The 18468-nt window shown below is 42.9% G+C and overlaps 1 protein-coding gene across 1 annotated transcript; it reads right to left on the bottom strand.

Moving 5' to 3' along the window:
- Nucleotides 1-3311: 3311 nt before the first annotated feature.
- On the bottom strand, nucleotides 3312-14579 carry TRIM60 (tripartite motif containing 60). Its single transcript, XM_004040589.5, has 3 exons — nucleotides 14446-14579; nucleotides 5477-5528; nucleotides 3312-4991 (listed from the first exon to the last, which is right to left on the bottom strand). The coding sequence occupies exon 3, from the start codon at nucleotides 4985-4987 to the stop codon at nucleotides 3572-3574; it is 1416 nt and encodes a 471-aa protein (XP_004040637.1). The 5' UTR covers nucleotides 4988-4991; nucleotides 5477-5528; nucleotides 14446-14579; the 3' UTR covers nucleotides 3312-3571.
- Between the last annotated feature and the right edge of the window lie 3889 nt (nucleotides 14580-18468).

The raw sequence follows: 18468 nt of genomic DNA, 5'->3' as shown, positions 1-18468 counted from the left end.
TAAAATAAAATAAAATAAAATAAAATAAAATAAAATAAAATGTCTTTTTAAAGTTGGTTTGTTCAAATCTGGATTGAAAGAAGTTTTATGTTTTACATTTAGACATTTTATTGGTTTCAACTAAAAATATATCATTGCCTTGTTGAGGAGAGTAGGTAACTGTCCTACATTATTTCACACATTTATGTGTCATTTCCTGTGTCACTTAACTTTTCGTTGACCCCCATATTTTCTGTAAACTGAGAGCTACTTACAAAGGCTTGCTAAATTCAGATTCAACTTTTTTTTTTTTTTTTTTTTTTTTTTGAGACAGAGTCTTGCTCTGTCACCCAGGCTGGAGTGCAGTGGCATGATCTCGGCTCACTGTAAGCTCCACCTCCCGGGTTCACGCCGTTCTCCTGCCTCAGCCTCCTGAGTAGCTGGGACTACAGGCGCCCGCCACCATGCCCAGCTAATTTTTTATTGTATTTTTTTAGTAGAGATGGGGTTTCACCGTGTTAGCCAGGATGGTCTCAATCTCCTGACCTCGTGATCCACCCGCCTCAGCCTCCCAAAGTGCTGGGATTACAGGCATGAGCCACCGCAACAAGAATAATTCATAGATGATGTAGTGTGTAGTTGACTCTTGAACAACATGGGTACAAGCTGAGCAGATCCACTTACACAGATTTTATTCTGTGTCTGCTACCTGAGACCAACTTCTCCTTTTCTTCCTCAGCCTACTCAATGTGAACATGATGAGGATGAAGACCTTTATGATCTACTTCCACTTAATGAATAGTAAATATATTTTTCCTATGATTTCTTTCCTTTTTTCTTTTTTGAGACAGGGTTTCGCTCTGTCACCCAGACTGGAGTGCAGTGGCGCAATTATAGTTCACTGCAGTGTTGGCCTCCTGGGCTCAAGTGATCCTCCTGCCTCAGCCTCCCAAGTAGCTGGGACGACAGGTGCTCACCACCATGCCTGGCTAATTTTTAAAATTTTTTGTAGAGGTAGCGTCCCACTATGTTGTTCAGGTTGGTCTCAAATTCCTGGGCTCAAGTGACCTCCCATAGTGCTGGGATTACAGGTACGAGCCTCTGTGTCCAGCCTTCAGCATTTTTTTTTTTTAATTTTTTGCCTTCCTGAGCTGTAAACATCCATTTTTAATAAGGGTTTAACTTTCTCATACCAGAAGCAGGGCTTGGTTGCCCTTAATACTGTTACCAGTTTTCTACTTCTGTTCCTCAATGTATTTGATCCAGGTATCTGCCTTATACAACAGCCTCCTGGTGACCACCTCCCTAATGGGACATGTAGATAAAACCTACTTGACTCACTCCACTGACCTGCACAACCCACAGGGACTGTATACATTTGCTGCAAGGACTACCTCTCACACAGTGTGACCCCACAAAACTCATGCCTGCTTATCCCAAATCCACCAACTAGAATGTCCCTTGGGAAATGCACTGGACCCCAGTAAAGGCCTTGGCCCATTGGTCTCTCTCTCTCTCTGGCTCCTCAACTGCTAGGTGAGCAGCACTGCCCCTGCAGCCTTCTCGTCAGCCCTCAACAGTACCATCTTCTCTCATGGACCTGTAATAAAACCGTTTCTGTTATTTAACGTGTTTTTGTTGCGTTGCCTCCTTTGTGTCAAACTCTACCAACACATGGACCTAACTTTTCTCCTGGTCAGGGCTCTCCTACAGAGTGGCTGTCTTGGCATGAATAAGCTGGAAATAGGTCCGACAAGAGCCACAAGGGTGTTTGCCAGTATAAACAAGTTTCCTATGAGAGGGACTCCTGGTCACAGATTGGACACTTAGGCATTAGGCCATCCACCGGAATAAAGAAATATCCCATCAAAGGCACCCTGTAAATATCCACTACCAAATCCCCTGGAGTTGAGGTAGGACAGGGCTGGAGTGTATAGCCACTCTCTGGAGAAACCCCAAGATCAAATTAGAGGAAATATACTTCCTTTCTGAACTTACTCCAGTATTTTTCTTCACTCACTACTTGTCACTGGCTTCCTTGCTAGTACAGCTTGACAGTCCCTTCCCCATACACTTTCTCAAGCCATTCACTCTGAAATGAAATTTGATGAGGATGCTATTTCCAAGCCTACTCCCTCAATTGTTTGCTCAGATTCCACATTCTCCAAGATACCTACCCTGACCACCCACTTCACATAGCTAACTCTCCTTCATGCACAGCACTCTCATACAGGTGACATTGACCTACTTTTCCCTGTCACCACAGTATCTGATCAGCATCTAACACACTGTAGCAATTCTTTGTGTTTATTATTCTATTGTTTCCTTTCTCCCCTCCAGGAAGTATGCTGCTTAAGGATGGAAACCTTTGTTTTGCTCATCTAATACAATTCCAAATTGAAGGCAGACATTGAGCATCCCTAATCAAAAAACATAAAATCCAAAATGCTCCATAATCTGAAACATTGAGTGCGGCCATGACACCCAAGTGGAAAATTCCACACCCGACACCTTTGCTTTCTGAGGGTTCAATGTACACAAACTTTGTTTCATGCATATTACTAAAATAATTACCTGCAAGCTATGTGTATAAAATGAAAATATTCCAAAATCCCCCCCAAAATCAGAAAGCTGAAACACTTCTGGTTCCAAGCATTTTGGATAAGGGATACTAAACTAAGCTTTGATTACTCAGTAAAATAAACAAAGTTCAAACACTAGGGCTATAAAAGATCATAATCCTTCGATTATGAAAAACAGTGGTATCCAAGCATCAAGAATCAGACTGATATCAGACTTGTCAAAACCATCAAGTTTTAAAAATTAAAATGATTCCAAATATTCTCTTTAACTGTCACCTAAATATGAGCAAAGTCATTTGCAAACTAGTAGTCTGCTAACTTTATAACGCTGCAACATTTGGGTTGATGGCACCCCAAAATGAAAAGATAAAGAGGAAAACAGAGGCTTAAACCAAGAAATAATCCAAGAGCAGAGGTCAATTCCTAGAATGGTAGTGACTGGAAGTGTACTGGCCTAGTGTAGTTGGTCTAGATTGGCAGGTGATATACAGAAAGAAAAAAATTGCTGTTAGAGATTATTTATGGATTGTGCATAGGTAAGTATATGTGGGGAAAGGATTTAAACAAAGTGAAATCCTCATTACCCATAAAAATAAGTCAATTGTTTCAACTGAGACACACGAAAGAACAGAAACAAATTATGAGAAATATGGAGGTAAACAGAAGAATCCACTAAAAAGAAAGGTATGTGGCAAGCATGATATTCAAATAATGTATGCAACTTTAAATACTTGGCTTAATTAAAAAAAATTATAGGCAATTTGAAAACATTTTATTGGACATGTTAAGTAACATAATTCTAAAATATTTTATCTCAGAAATCAAAGCACCTGACAATTGATATTCATAGAATATACGAAAGTGGCATATGAACATCTTATAGTTGCCAAAAATTTAGGAGAAAAATCGACTCTGGTTTTCAGTGGTAAAACTTAAAGATTCCAGAAATGAGATTAAATTTACTGGCTAAGTTACCTACAAAAACTGAAACAGACTCATTTACCAGTTCCTTATCTTTCAGAATCTGATACTGAGCATATTTTAAGAGGTTCGGAATCTGTTCCAGTATAGAAATAAGGCCAAACGGCTTCTGTGAAACAATCATTAAAAGTATAGAGAATAGACCTATCATTCATATTATAAAAGGAAAGATCACCCAATTCATAGTCCAGAAAAATACCAATCTTACTGGGTTTTACTACTGGCAGAAGCTGGGTTGTCTTAGGACCTGACGCAACATAACCACTCTTCATGTATCGCCCAATTGCCCAGAATCCGCCCAGAACTGATGGCTGATCCTGCCAGTTCCTAAGAAGACAGTCTTGACACACACCCAATATCCATTTAGGTTTGTTTCCCACTTCTACTTCCCAGTAATGTCGGCCAGAACTAAATCTCTGAGAGCCTAGGACAGCAGGGCAGACATAAAATCTCCTTGGGTCATAACAAATGTTTCGTTTTTTTCTTTCATATCGCACAGCTCTTCTATCCTCAGAGACAAGAAGTTGAGGATGTGCTGTGTCAAGATCTAGAATCACATCTACTTGAAATGGCTTGATAATTCTGTCCAAGCCAGAATATTGAGGAGGAAGACTGAAACCATATTTTGTTAAGCTAAATGAAAAGAGTTCAGGGCATTTTAGGTTTTGATACTTGTGGTGCATACTCTTAGCATGTGTCAGTAATTCCAGGTTTGACTGCACAGACTTGCCCTCTACCTCCCTCAGTAGATGTTTTAACGTGGAAACATAATCTGAAAGTTCTACAAGGTTTTCATTTAGTTTTGCTAAAATGTTCATCTCTTCATCTTGTATCTGCCTAAGAATCATCTCTTGTTCATTCTGTAAAAACAATCTTATTTGCTCAAACTCAGAATTTATTTCTTCCCTCTTATATTCTACCTTCTTTTTCAGCTCCACTGATTTGCTGCCTTGCAGAATTATCACTTTTTCAACTCGTTCTATATTATTCTTCAAGGGCTCAAGGCTACCTTCTAGAATTTCTCTGTGGTAAGAGGCAGCTTTCTTAATAGGGCAAATGTAGTGCTTCTGGTGTTTAGTGGAGAAACTGCACTGTGTACATAAGATCTCTAGATCTTTAACACAGAAGAGGGTCAGAAACTGATTGTGTTTTTCACACACGGCATTCTCTTTCCGCCTCTTTCTCTTGCTCCTCCTAATCCAGAGTTGTTTAGCAATTTCAGTCAAATTACGGAGCTGGGGGTTCCTCCTGAAGCTCTTGTATGGAAAGCAAAAACGGCAGACAGGACAGGGAAAGGTATCATCTAGATCCTTCCAGGATACATTGAGGCAGGAGCGACAGAAGTTGTGCCCACAGTTGATGGTCACTGGGTCTTTCAAGTACTCCAGACAGATGGGACAGCTAGACTCCTCTTGGAGGTTCACCAGGGCTGTCACAAACTCCATCGAGCTGCGAACAAAGGTAATGCATAAGGTAACCTCCCTTTGATCAGTCCTGCCTCCGTAGAGCGCAAACCCAGTGAGAAGTGGATACCCCTCCCAGACCTTGTAGATTGATCAGGTTTAGGTTTCACTAGCCTAGCATGCTGATGGCACCCACTGAAGTCTTGTTTAGTCCCCTGCTCCTTAGCTTGGAGGATAATAATTCAAAGCTTACAGCTCTATTATACATGAGCCCGTCTGAATCTAAGTGTAATGATTTTCTTCTTCAATAAACTAGCCACAGGTTATAATACAGCAGTCATCCCTGTGGATGAGAAAAATTTTTAATTTCAAAATCTCCTGGATTTGGAATCACAATATAATAACTGGTTCAGGCAAGAATCATCACTAACTGTAAAAACTACTGGGTAAAATTTTATGGGGGAATGATATTCACATTCTCAAAATTTTACTCTAGGATTATATTTTAATTACAAAGAGAAAAATAAGTACCTTTATAATGTAGAGAATACCACCTTAACCAATGATGGGGCAAACTGATGACCTGCAATGGGGAGCAAAGCATTACCATCTATGGAGAACTTTTGCAGAATATATATATAAAATACATAAAATTCTACTATATGTAATTGTGTATTATATATAAAATTCTATTATATATAACATACAATTGCTATTATTTTTTGAGATGGAGTTTCGCTGTCACCCAGGCTGGAGTGCAATGGCACGATCTTGGCTCACTGCAACCTCTGCCTGCCAGGTTCAAGTGATTCTCCAGCCTCAGCCTCCCAAGGAGCTGGGATTAAGGCGCCCACCACCATGCCTGGCTAATTTTCGTAGTTTTGGTAGAGACGGGGTTTCATGCTGGCCTCAGACTCCTGACCTCACGTGATCTGCCCTCCTCGGCCTCCCCAAAGTGCTGGAATTACAGGTGTGAGCCACCGCACCTAGCCTATAAAACTATATATAAAAATGTATGTATGTATATATAACAATGAAGAAATCCAAATCATACAAGATTCAACACGAAAATGGTTCTCAACAGCACAAATGACAACAGTGCTGGGAAAAAAAGCAGGCTTTTTTTTTTTTTTTTTGAGACAGGGTCTTTCTGTGTCACCCAAGCTAGAGTGCAGTGGTATGACCATGGTTCTTTGCAGCCTCAGCCTGCAGAGTAACCACGACCACAGGCTTGTGCCACCAGGCCCAGCTAATTTTTAAAATATTTTGTAGAGATGGGGGTCTGTGTTGGCCAGGGTGGTTTTGAACAATCCTCCCACCTTGGCCTCCCAAAGTGCTGGGATTATAGGTGTGAGCCACTATGCCCAGCCTGTTTCCTTATATATGAGGGGAAAAAAAATGTAATTCATTCTCTTAGCTTGAATTCTAGACTGGGAAAAAAAAGTTGCAATAAAGTAGATAGTATAGGACAAAGTGAAAAAATGGAGTATGTACTATTTATTAGATATTAGTAATACATCAAAGTTAAGCTTCCTGAATTTCCTAACTGCACCATAGCTGCAAAAGAAAATGTCCTCATTCTTAGGAAATACATGCTTAAATATTTACTGGTGAAGGGGTCATGATCTTTATAAACACCTCTCTTTTCCTTTGGGTCACCTCACAAATCCTATCTGCTGCTCATCAATCTGACTGCCTCCCACCCCACCCTCTAGTCTCTCACTATCCCATCTCTTTACTTTCATAGAACTCAATCATAATCTGAGATTCTTTTCTTCAGGTATTTGTTTCTCTTTTGGCCTTAGCTGGTGAATGAGATAGACTGGAAGTAGGTACTTAGTCTACCTTATTCATAGGGAGGTAGTAGAAAATCAGTAAGGATCTTCAAGAAAGTGAATCATGAACAAGTGGATACATAAATGAATAAAATCCAAAAATAATACAAATAGAGAATAATGTCAATGTTACAAAAGATAAAATTTAGGTTGGGAAACTGTTCAAAATTAAAAGAGAGCCCCACTGCACTCAGCCCATTTCAGAATTATTCTAATATGAATAGAATCATTCATCTTAGATTTAATGAAACAGGAGCTAGGCACATTGGCTCACACCTGTAATCCCAGCACTTTGGGAGGCCAAGGCAGGCAGATCATGAGGTCAAGAGATGGAAACCATCCTGGCCAACACGGTGAAACCCCATCTTTACTAAAAATAGAAAAACGAATCGGGCATGGTGGTGCTTGTCTGTAGTCCCAGCTACTTGGAAGACTGAGGTGGGAGAATCACTTGAATCTAGGAGGTGAGGTTGCAGTGAGCCAAGATCACAGCACTGCACTCCAGCCTGGGTGACAGAGCACGTCTCAAAAAAAAAAAAAAAAAAAAAAAAAAAGAACGAAAAGAATTAATGAAACAGGTTATATGTAGTTGTCACACATTTTAACATCTATTCCTCACCCATTTCAATCCAACACACTTCAGTAGCACACACAGCTACATCAGGCTTAGGGTCCTGAAGGGACTGTGAAAAGTAAGTTGGGCTGAACTTGTCCTGCCTTCCTAGATACACCTGCAAGTAATCCCAGTCTATAGGTAAATTCATTCCTTTTCCCTTTGACTCCAAATTACTTACCAGATCTTCTGACCACTGTCATCCATGTGAGTGCTCTTAAATAGCTGTGCTAGGTCAGTGTGTGGATGGTAGAAATGGACTGGTGAAAGTGCATTCTCTAACATACACTGACTCACAGCTGTATCTTCCTCTGATCTAGTAGGGTTCAGAATTTGTTTAACCATTCTATGTAAATGTCTCATCTTTGCAAACACTATTTCCTTTACCTAGAGGATCCTTTCCTCACCTTTTCCCCAAGACTCATCTCTCATGACGTTCGGAAACAGCTCAAAAGTCTCATTCTCTGGTAAGTTTTACTATGTGTCAGGAACAGTGCTTTCCACACAATAACCGATCTCCTTAATTAAACCCTCACAACAACGCAGGAGATCTGTCATAGGCCCTGAGTGTACCTCTCTGGTCTCCTGGATAGGCCAAAAATTCCACTATGACCACTCTATCTAGGATATTTCTCATGGCTGTGTTTGCAGGAAGCATCCTTGAAAGAAGATGTAAAGTGTCAATTTGGGACAAAGAACAGGTTTGCTGAAAAAATAGATTCCCAAGCTTGGGGTTCACCGGCTATGATGCAAACCTATATTGCGTATGACATCTACCATAGTCCCTCTGCACCACCTCTGTGGGACTTGGGAGGCGTGGGGAACCAACACCAGCATGATGCTCATGCTGGCAGCTGTGCCAGGAGTAATGCAGTTCTTTGTCTCCAATCCAAGAGTGTTATGTCTTCTGAAAGTATCCATTAAATATTAACAGGATAACTTAATAGCTTGCAAGTAAGGTAAAATCCCAAACCCTGAAAGTTTGGTTATTATCTTCAATTACAAACATGGAATTTAAATGTGTAATGATTTGGCCGGGTGTGGTGGCTCACGCCTGTAATCCCATCACTTTGGGAGGCCGAGGTGGGTGGATCACCTGAGGTCAGGAGTTTGAGACCAGCCTGGCCAACATGGTGAAACCCCATCTCTACTAAAAATACAAAAAACTAGCCAGGCATGGTGGCAGGTGCCTGTAATCCCAGCTACTTGGGAGGCTGAGGCAAGAAAATTGCTTGAGCCCAGGAGGCGGTGGCTCATGCCTGTAATCCCAGCAATTTGTGAGGCCAAGGCAGGCAGATCACGAGATCAAGAGATGGAGACCATCCTGGCCAACATGGTGAAACCCCATCTCTACTAAAAAATATAAAAACTAGCTGGGCATGGTGGCACATGCCTGTAGTCCCAGCTACTCAGGAGACTGAGGCAGGAGAATTGCTTGAACCCGGGAGGCAGAGGTTGCAGTGAGCCAAGATCCCGCCACTGCACTCCAGCCTGGCAACAAAGCGAGACTTAGCAAAAACAAAACAAAACAAAACAAAAAAAGTATAATGATTTGATAGGCGTATCCAAAGTCCTAATACTAACTGGTGGGACTACTAGTGTGATACTAAATCACTAAGCACACTATCCGTTTTTTTCTTTGTTTTGTTTTGTTTCGTTTTGAGACAGTTTTGCTCTCGTTGCCCAGGCTGGAGTGCAATGGTGCAGTCTCGGCTCACTGCAACCTCCGCCTCCTGGGTTCAAGCGATTCTCCTGCCTCAGCCTCAAGTAGCTAGGACTACAGGCACACACCACCACGCCCGGCTAATTTTTGTATTTTTAGTAGAGATGGGGTCTCACCATGTTGGCCAGGCTGGTCTCGAACTCCTGACCTCAGGTGATCCACCCACCTCAGCCTCCCAAAGTGCTGGGAACTGGGATTACAGGCGTAAGCCACCGTGCCCAGTCTTTTTTTTTTTTTCTTTTTACTTTTTTTTTTTTTTTGAGACAGAGTCTCACTCTTGTCTCCCAGGCTGGAATGCGATGGCACAATCTCGGCTCACTGCAACCTCTGCCTCCCAGGTTCAAGCGATTCCCCTGCCTTAGCCTCCCCAGTACCTGGAATTACAGGTGCCTGCCACCATGCCCGGCTAATTTTTGTGTTTTTAGTAGAGACGGGGTTTCGCCATGTTGGCCGGGCTGGTCTTGAACTCCTGACCTCAAGTGATCTGCCTGCCTCAGTGTCTCAAAGTGAGACAGAAGAGAAAGTCTCTACAGATGTGAGCCACCACGCCCGGCCTAAGCACACCATCTTTTCTTCTATTCACATTAGTGCATAGCCTTGACAACCTTTATTAAAGTGCTTCATATAGTGTTCTGTTTAACCCAACTGGATGGACATCCACAAATTGTCACTATATCAAATAATCTAATGAGGGGGAAATTAAGATTTTTTAAATTTAAAAAAACAAACAAACATGTAAGATGATGTAAACAGATATCACACAAATTATTAGGTAGCAGTCTCTAATGAGATGGGTGTTTCACACTAACATTCACTTACCTACATCTATATGTCATTGATCAACTAACTTAATTTCTCTGAGTTTGTTTCTATTTCAGAAAGCTGAAAGCATTAAATGAAAAAAAAAATGTAAGGATGTTACAGTGCCTGACCCAGAACAGATGCTCACCAAGTGGTATTGTGCAGAAGAATGAGCACAGCAGGCCTAAGACTGCCACCCTTAGAAGGTTGCTTGCAAGGCTGCTACTTGGCTCTTGTCTGGCAACTTAGATTTCCAGAATTTATTATGAGGAAATGGATCCTGCCATTCCCTTATAAGAATGGCTCACTATTGGTCGGGTGCGTGGCTCACACCTGTAATCCCAGTACTTTGGGAGGCCAAGGCGGGCAGATCACCTGAGGTCAGGAGTTCAAGACCAGCCTAGCCAACATGATGAAACCCTGTCTCTACCAAAAATACAAAAACTAGCTGGGTGTGGTGGTGCATGCCTGTAATCCCAGCTACTTGGGAGGCTAAGGCAGGAAAATCGCTTGAACCCAGGAGGCGGAGGTTGCAGTGAGCCAAGATAGTACCGTTGCACTCCAGTCTGGGCAACAGGAGCAAAACTCTGTCTAAAAAAAAAAAGAAAGAAAAAAAGAAAAAGAGTGGCTTACTACACCTACAGTGTTTATACAAACAATGAGGTTTATGATGAATAGCTGCTTTCCTTCTGAGAAACTAGAATTTTGATATAAGCTAGGAAGGAGCCTGCATGATCTCTTCTCAATAAAAATTCCGGAAAGACAAATCTTCAATGAGCATCTTTGGTATATAACAGTTCACTCATTTATCACTTTGTCTCCAGAGAAATTAAGCAGGTCCTGTGTGACATCACGTAGAGAGGACTTTTGGAAGCTTATGCTTGGTTTCATCCAGACTTCATCCCACACACCATTTTCCTTTGCTGATTTTGCTTTGTATCCTTTCACTATAATAAACCATAATTGTTGGCCAGGCACGGTGGTTCACATCTGTAATCCCAGCACTTTGGGAGGCTGAGGCAAGAGGATCAATTGAGGCCAGACATTCAAGACCAGTCTGGGCAACAGAGCAAGACCTCATCTCTACAAAATTTTATGAAAATCAGCCAGGCATGGTGGCATGTCCCTATAGTCCCAGCACTGAGAAGGCTGGGGTGAGAGGATTCCTTGAGCCCAGGAGTTCAAGGCTTCAGTGAGTCATGATTGTGCCATTATACTCCAGTCTGGATGACAGAGTGAGATACCTCAAAAAAATTAAGTTATAACCTCAAATAATACTATGCTGAGTCCTGTCGTCATTTTAGCAAATCACCAAACCTAGGGGTGGTCTTGGGGATACTAATACAGGTATTATTACAAAATCTTATAAAATTTCCAAGTGAAAAGAGCATTTAGAAATCTAGCCAAACTGCCTACATTTATGTCATTAACTGTCGTAGTATATATAGTATAGTACTATTTTGGTCTAAAAGCTACTATATCTCTCACTACTCCTAATTAGAAAAGGTGTTAACTGTTCATAGCAGTAGTAGGGCAGAAAATGTCATGTACATTCCAATTTTGAAGGGACAGTAAGGCATTATTACATCTTAAAAATTATAATATTTTTCAATCATAAGGAATTAAAATAAAATAATAATGTGTCCTTTAACTCTTCCCACCTTCCAATTTAACATTTTTGTAAATAACAATGTCATTGCAAAAGCTCCTAATCCTTGTTTTAACACACCATGTTTAATGGATGCTTTGGGGCTGAGTAAATTTGAAAAGGAAGTTTTAAGCATTCTGAACAAAGCTGTACAGCCAATACATTGCAAAATATGACTGGAATTTTTTAAATTATAAGAAAGAACCGCCGGGCGCGGTGGCTCACGCCTGTAATCCCAGCACTTTGGGAGGCTGAGACGGGTGGATCACGAGGTCAGGAGATCGAGACCATCCTGGCTAACACGGTGAAACCCCGTCTCTACTAAAAATACAAAAAATTAGCCGGGCATGGTGGCGCGCGCCTGTAGTCCCAGCTACGCGGGAGGCTGAGGCAGGAGAATGGCGTGAACCCGGGAGGCAGAGCTTGCAGTGAGTCGAGATCGCACCACTGCACTCCAGCCTGGGCGACAGAGCGAAACTCCGTCTCAAAAAAAAAAAAAAAAAAAAAAAAGAAAGAACCACATTGCTGTAAAAAAGGGTATTTCATGGACGAGTGCAGTGGCTCACGCCTGTAATCCCAGCACTTTGGGAGGCCGAGGGGGGTGGATCATGAGGTCTGGAGTTCGAGACCAGCCTGACCAACATGGTGAAACCCCGTCTCTACTAACAATACAAAAATTAGCCAGGTGTAGTGGCGTGCGCCTGTAATCCCAGCTCCTCAGAAAGGCTGGGGCAGGAGAATTGCTTGAACCCAGGAGGTGGAGGTTGCAGCGAGCCGAGATCACGCCACTGCACTCCATCCTGGGTGACAGTGTGAGAGTCATCTTAAAAAAAAAAAAAAGTGTATTTCATTTAAAATAAAAAGGTGCAGGGAACATTCCTGCATAGATCCTGGAACTCAATGGTTCGTCCTTCCCCACACACTCCAGCTTCCCCTAACCCATCTTCCAGACTCAGGCAATGAAGTTTAAAGAACAGCATTATAAGCCACTCTTCTCAGTCCAAGCTATAAACATTAGCCTACTATAGTAACTATCTTCTGATACCTGAAGACAAGGCCCCTGTCTCCCAGCATCTATGGGAGAGTTGGGGCCTGACTTCCTTAAGTGCCAGTGAGCAAACCTGGGTGTGTTTCACATGACCCAACCACCCCTTTCCCACTTTTTGTAATTTTTCACTTCCCTGACTCTACTGAGCGCCAACTCACTACCTTCATTCCCCAGTACCCCTTTGAAGCACTTGGTCACCTCTGTACAAATCACAGTTGAGTTCTGTTCATGCTGAATTCTCCCTATTGCAATAGTACAGTACTGATTAAAATCTGTCCTTATGACTACCCAGTGTCTGGCTTTATTTTTGACATGCTCTATCCCCTCAATCAATTCCGTAACTCTATAGTTTCCAAACACAAATCTAATCCTATAACCTTCCGATTTCCAATGGAATGGCTTTTCTTACTCTTAAGTATTACAAGACTCACCAACATCTGGACTTTACTCTTTTCCTGGCTCCACATATCTATCATACTGCAGATTACAGTTGAGATTTTTACATTTATTTTTGTCAACCTTTGGTTAAGGACACTGGAGAGTACAGTTCACGGTCTGAATTCTTCCTTATTTTCCTCACAACTGAATTACCAACTCTGATTCTTAGGCTGGTGTACAATGTGTGTTCAATAATTATTAGGCTAATAAATCAAACCTGCAGTAGATTCCCTACTCTCAAAATTCAACCTCTACTGCTTGAGATCTTGTCACATTAAAAAAGAAAAATTCAACCTCTATTACCTTATTTATTTTACTTTTTGAGACAGGATCTCACTCTGTTGCCAAGGCTGGAGTGCAGTGGCGCGATCTCCATTCACTGCAACCTCTGCCTCCAGGCTCAAGCGATCCTCGCACCTCACCCTCCCGAATAGCTGGGACCACAGGCACGCCCCACCATGCCCGGATTTTTTTTTTTTTTTTAGAGACGGGGTCTCACTATGTTGCCCAGGCACAAGCGTGAGCTAGAACTCCTGGGTTCAAGCGATCCTCCCGCATCGGCCTCCTCGTGGGGTTACAGGTGTGAGCCACCGTGCCTGGCTCCTACTCTGATTCTTGTGCTGGTTCATAGTGTGGGCTCAGTGAATATAAATCAAACCTGTGGGAGATTCCCAGATCTCAAGATTCAACCTCTATTACTTTAGATGATACGAAACGTAAGTGAGCCTAAACTTTCTCATCCGTAGCAGTTTCCTGACAGCCAGATCCTTGTGAGGACGGAAGGAGACAAAATCCGCCAGAGAAGTGCTGGCGCTGTAGGGTGGGAGGTCCTTCCTTAACGCTCCCACCATAATTTTTGGAGATCACGTGGCCACTTCCCAAACTGGTGTTCAGATCAGAATCTTCTTTAAAGTTCAATCATCGGGGTCCCACCGCCTCCGCGGCGAAAACAGAATCCGGCCGAGCACGGTGGCTCACGCCTGTAATCCCAGCACTTTGGAAGGCCGAGGCGGGCGGACCACCTGAGGTCGGAAGTTCGACACCAGCCTGGCCAACATGGAGAAACCTCGTCTCTACTAAAAATACAAAAATTAGCTGGGTGTGGTGGCGAGCGCCTGTAATCCCAGCTACTCAGGAGGCTGAGACAGGAGAATCGCTTGAATCCGGGAGGCGGAGGTTGCAGTGAGCCGAGATTGCGCCACTGTACTCCAGCGTGGGTGACAAAGCGAGACTCCGTCTCAAAAACAAAAAAAAGGATCCACAGTCTGAGCTCAGTCGTGGACAGGTCGCGACCCCGAGGTTTGGGCACAGCTGATACTCAGGAAGCCCCTGCCCAGTTAAGTAAGCCTCCCGCCAGGCCCTACTGCGCCTTTCCTGCGGCCCTCCCAGCTTACCTGGAGCAGTTGGACCGGCGGCTCAGGCCTGATGCTGTGCAGGACCCATGGAACCCCGCGGGGCGCAGAGCCGAAACCCTCACACAACCCTGGGCGCCTTGGTTTTCGAGTTTTAGGCACACAATTGACCCGCGCGGTGGTTGGCTGCTCCACCGGAAGTGGGCGGGAAAGGCCTGAGCATGCTCAATGCCGCAGGGAGCAGGGAGCGTGAGAAGATTCTGAGGAGAGTCTAGGGCGGTTCCCTCCGTGGTGGGGTCCCTGATGGCTTCAGTGGGTCATTTAAATCACAATGGCAATCTTTTCAGATTTTTCATTCCTATGAGCAACTTTTTTTTTTTTCTTTCTTTTTGAGACAGGGTCTGGTGCGGTCTCGGCTCACTGTAGTCTCGACCATCCGGGCTCAAACGATCCTCCCACTTCACAGGCGCGCGCCACCACGCCCAGCTGATTGTTGTATTTTTTGGTGGAGACTGGGTTTCGCCACGTTCCCCCGACTGGTCTCGAACTCATGGGCTCAAGCGATCCGCCTGCCTCGGTGTGAGCCACCGCGCCCGGCCAGGGTGGTTAGTTTTAAAATGCAAGAGGAATAATCAGCTCTTTGGATCAGTTTGCGTCTCTGTTTGAGAGGCTGCGTAATTACCACCCTGGAGATTAGGCCCCACCCTACCAACTAAGACTCACCAAGGTCTCGCCTGAGGAATTGATATTTAAAGTAGATTTTAAGGGACGAGTATGAGTTTGTTGGACAAACTTGACGGTAAAATCTTCAAGGCTGAAGGATTAGTAATTGTGAGGAGCCTCTTAAGTCTTATAACTTGGTAAATGAGACACTGAAAGAGGCTAATATTTGCAGAAGAAATCATAGAATTGGCATAGCACTTTTTTTTTTTTTTTTTTTTTGAGACGGAGTCTCGCTTTGTTGCCCAGGCTGGAGTGCCGTGGCACGATCTCGGCTCACTGCAAGCTCTGCCTCCCGGGTTCACGCTGTTCTCCTGCCTCAGCCTCCCGAGTAGCTGGGACTACAGGCGCCCGCCACCACGCCCGGCTAATTTTTTCTATTTTTTAGTAGAGACGGGGTTTCACCGTGTTAGCCAGGATGGTCTCGATCTCGTGACCTCGTGATCCACCCGTCTCGGCCTCCCAAAGTGCTGGGATTACAGGCGTGAGCCATCGCGCCTTTTCTGTTTAAAATTTAGGGCTACTTGGCCAGGCGCGGTGGTTCACACATGTAATCCCAGCACTTTGGGAGGCCAAGGCGGGCGGATCAGCCGAGGTGTCGGGAGTTCGAGACCAACCTGGCTAACGTGGCAAAACCCCGTCTCTCTAAAAATACAAAAAATTAGCTGGGTATGTTGGTGCATGCCTGTAATCCCAGCTACTTGGGAGGCTGAGGCAGGAGAATAGCTTGGACCCGGGAGGCGGAGGTTGCAGTGAGCCGAGATCGGGCCACTGCACTCCAGCCTGGGCAACAGAGTGAGACTCAGTCTCAAAATAAAAATAAAAAATAAATAAATAAAATAACTTAAAGCTACCTTCCCAGAAAAATACCCTCTTGTGATGAAGTCTGAGATCTGATGGAAGAGTGGGAAGTAGGAACAGGGAACAATAAGTGAAATCTTCAAATTTAGTGCAGAAGATGCAATCAGAGAGGATGATAAAGGCTGTGGTTGGGAGGACACTGATCTGGAGTCTGACCAATGGGATGAAGGAAAGGAAACTCTAAAGGCTTAAGGCTGAATGGGGCCAGATTCCACCATAAAATTAAACCAAAGGCTGGGCGGGTGGCTCACGCCTGTAATCCCAGCACTTTGGAAGACCATATGGAGAGGATTGCTTGAGGCCCGGAGTTCAAGACCAGCCTGAGTGACAGAGCAAGACTGAATCAAAACAGAAACAGAAAAGATGGACTGTGTTGTGCTCCTGCCCTGGACGGAGGACCACGAATCTGTTCTGCAAGGACATAAGGAGCTCATGGTCCTCTGTGAACCCCTGACTAGTGCACACAGGGCATCTCTGAGCCTCTGCTGGGAACAGAATATCTCAGTGAGAATCACCTTAGGGGTACAGGTGAGGGAGACTCAGTAAAAGGCATGGAGCCTTCAGCAGGACCTAAGCTGGGGGTAGCCACATGGGAAAGAACCTTGCTGACTCATGTATTTTAATTTTTAGCAATACTTATGTACTTTAGAAACACATATATTTTAACATATATTTAAAATTTCATATAATTATAAACATTTTTATTGTATTATAGTAGCATGATATGTATATATTATATGTAAATATTTTACATGATATGTATATATTACCTATAAAAATTACATATTTTATTTAATGAAAATTAAAATTTTTCTTATGGTATTATGTTAACATATGTATGTACACATAAACATGTGCCGTTCACTTTTTAACTCTTAAATCTTCAATGAGGAAGTTCTTTTGTTTATCATATGGGAATTGAAGAATTATACTTCTTGGAAGGAGCTTCACGCCAATTTACTTGTGGTCCCTCTAATTTTGTCAAAGGTGCTCTCTGTAAACAGAATATCTATCATTACAGTCAGCAGAAACATGAGAAACAAAAAAAATCTTTGGAATATCTTGAATTTGTGCCACATAAAACTCCTATTAAAAAATCTATATTCAGGCCGGGCGTGGTGGCTCACGCCTGTAATCCCAGCACTTTGGGAGGCCGAGGCGGGCGGATCACGAGGTCAGGAGATCGAGACCATCCTGGCTAACATGGTGAAACCCCGTCTCTACTAAAAATACAAAAAATTAGCCGGGCGTGGTGGCGGGCGCCTGTAGTCCCAGCTACTCGGGAGGCTGAGGCAGGAGAATGGCGTGAACCTGGGAGGCGGAGCTTGCAGTGAGCTGAGATTGCGCCACTGCACTCCAGCCTGGGCGACAGAGCCAGACTCCGTCTCAAAAAAAAAAAAAAAAAAAAAAAAAAAAAATCTATATTCATATTTATCCTTACATTAAATTAAAAGACATTGAGAGGCACTATTAGCAATCATTTTTGTATAATCATCAGACGTCTACCTTTCCAAATTGAATTATAATATTTGATAAAAGTATGTGCTTGAAATTAGAACCTAGTTAGGTGAATATTTTGTATTTGATTCGTTTGACTTTTAAATCTACATAGATCCCCAAGTTTCTCCTGCACATTTTTATTTTCTTGCTTTTCTTGGTTGAAGAAACATGGTGGATATTCCTGTAGTTGCCAAGAGTTTGGATTTTACTAATTGATCTCTTTTTTTTTTTTTTTTTTTTTTTTTGAGACAGAGTTTCATTCTTGTTGCCCAGGCTGGAGTGCAATCGGCTCACTGCAAACTCCACCTTCTAGGTTCAAGCAATTCTTCTGCCTCAGCCTCCTGAGTAGCTGGGATTACAGGTATGCGCCACCACGCCTGGCTAATATTTTTTGTTTGTTTGTTTGTTTTAGTAGAGAAGGGGTTTCTCCATGTTGGTCAGGCTGGTCTCGAACTCCCGACCTCAGGTGATCCGCCCACCTTGGCCTCCCAAAGTGCTGGGATTACAGGCATGAGCCACTGCACCCGGCCTGGCTTTTACTAATTGACTGCTGAGATGATCCTTAGTAGTTTTCTCTGTCCCTGCATATCTTCTAATAGGTTATTTGACAGAGAGGCTTCTTTACATTTGAGTTCAGTTTTTTTGGTGAAACTATTTCTCAGTGTTGTGTTCTTTCTTCAGACTATAATGTCTGTTTTACTCACTTTTTATGATGTTAGTTAACACGGTGATTTGCCTAAATCTATTAATAAATTTGGGGTTGCAAAGTTGTGATGGTTTTGTCTTCTAAATCATTTTCATTATTAGTGAAATATAGCTTTAGTAGTAACTTTTCTTATCTTTTGAAAAACCTGAAGTACTGTTCATGTCAGGAAGAAAAAAAATCTGCTTGATTGAACATCCTTTTAAACTGGGACTATCATCTTGTCCACAGAAACAATAGAGTACCTTGCTCTTGGAACTCTTTTCTTACCTTAAGTGCTC

This window comes from Gorilla gorilla, chromosome 3 (assembly GCF_029281585.2).
Source record: "Gorilla gorilla gorilla isolate KB3781 chromosome 3, NHGRI_mGorGor1-v2.1_pri, whole genome shotgun sequence".
Lineage (NCBI taxonomy): Eukaryota > Metazoa > Chordata > Mammalia > Primates > Hominidae > Gorilla > Gorilla gorilla.
Note: the sequence above shows the minus strand (reverse complement) of the source record. Positions and strands in the feature narration are given on the sequence as shown.